Raw genomic sequence first — 1457 nt, 5'->3', positions numbered from 1 at the left:
CGTCACGTCTGAGCAATAATCATCTGTCATATTCAGAAACACACAGCTTCTGGCAAATGTTAAACCCTGAGAGTGACATAAGCTAATTCATATTCTACAATGCAAAAGAATTAGGATTAGTAGAAGTCTTTCTCAGTGTTTTCTATTGTTTTCCAGTGCAAAAAAAAAACATTTTAAGCAGCAAAATTACTTAAATTTAATCTTGTTTTCTGAAAAATGCATTAAAATGGAGTTAGTTTAAACTTAAATAAAGAATAAATACATGCCAATATGGGTCAGAAACATAAATTTTCACTATTATTTTTCTGACCACATTTATAAGCACATGCAAACTGATCCATTTTTCATTTAGCGAGACTTCATATTTTCAGGCATATTGGATTGAGAGTGACATAAAGCTGATTAATGTTATTCCATATTCAATAATGCAAAAAAATAATAATTAAGGGATAAACTATACAATAGCAACAATTTAAGTATTTTTCTATTGTTTTCCAGTGCAAATATCTAAACATTCTTAAATCAAGCAAAACAAAAAAATCCTGAAAAATCCTTAAAAAATGAAATTAGTTTAATTGTAAAGCAAGAACAAATACATGCCCTTAGGATAATCAAAATAAATCTTGTTTTTCTTTGAATTAAGATGATTTTTCAGACCCCGTTTATTTTAAGCACATGCAAACTCGTGCATTTTTCAGTTAGCAAGACTTAATATCTTCAGGCATTTTTTGCTTTTCAAGTAAACACGTCTTGATTTAGGAATGTTTAGATATTTGTACTGGAAAACAAGAGTAAAATACCGAGTAAAAGTAAGTTTCATGAGTCTGAGCTTCACATCTGCCGGAGGATGGAGATGCTCCACCCAAAAACAGGCAAATACTGCATCTCAAAACTGAACTGCACGAGTTATCAAAACCATATCTCTGCTGAACACACACAGCTGAGGAGAACACGGCTTTATCGCACTGTTCTCACACACACACACCTGAGGATGTCGGGAAGCTCCGGGAACGGGAAGCTGCGTCAGTGGCTGATTGAACAGGTGGATTCTGGGAAATATCCCGGGTTAGTGTGGGAGGACCGGGAGCGAAGCACCTTCAGGATCCCGTGGAAACACGCGGGGAAGCAGGACTATAACCGGGACGAGGACGCGGCGCTCTTCAAGGTGATGTTACGCATATTATAGGTACATTTCAACACTCACTGTATTTGCAAGCAACAAAATAATAAAACATGCATGCTTTGCTATAAATGTGTGGAATGTCTTTTTTATCAAAGGTTTTTGATCACAAACTGTGTTTTTGCATCTTTTTTTTGTGTGTGCAATAAATGCCACTTGTTTTGATATTTTACATTTTATAATGCAATGACATTCATGGTCTCTGGTGCTCTTCGCGTGGCGGTCAAAAATTACAGATTTCAATGAAAGGAATGTACTATATTTTAGTTTGATAATG

General features: G+C 35.1%; 1 protein-coding gene across 1 annotated transcript in view; it reads left to right on the top strand.

Annotated features, from left to right (window-relative positions):
- Positions 1–835: 835 nt before the first annotated feature.
- The window catches only part of irf4l (interferon regulatory factor 4 like), a 9835-nt gene continuing 9213 nt past the window's right edge, over positions 836–1457 (top strand). Inside the window, exon 1 of the mRNA XM_056240518.1 lies at positions 836–1165. Within this exon, the coding sequence (XP_056096493.1) occupies positions 848–1165 (318 nt within the window). The 5' untranslated portion in view covers positions 836–847. The remainder of the gene's footprint in view (positions 1166–1457) is intronic.

Source organism: Rhinichthys klamathensis, unplaced genomic scaffold (assembly GCF_029890125.1).
Source record: "Rhinichthys klamathensis goyatoka isolate OS25496 unplaced genomic scaffold, OSU_Roscu_1.1 h1tg000602l_1, whole genome shotgun sequence".
Taxonomy (NCBI): Eukaryota; Metazoa; Chordata; class Actinopteri; order Cypriniformes; family Leuciscidae; genus Rhinichthys; species Rhinichthys klamathensis.
Note: the sequence above shows the minus strand (reverse complement) of the source record. Positions and strands in the feature narration are given on the sequence as shown.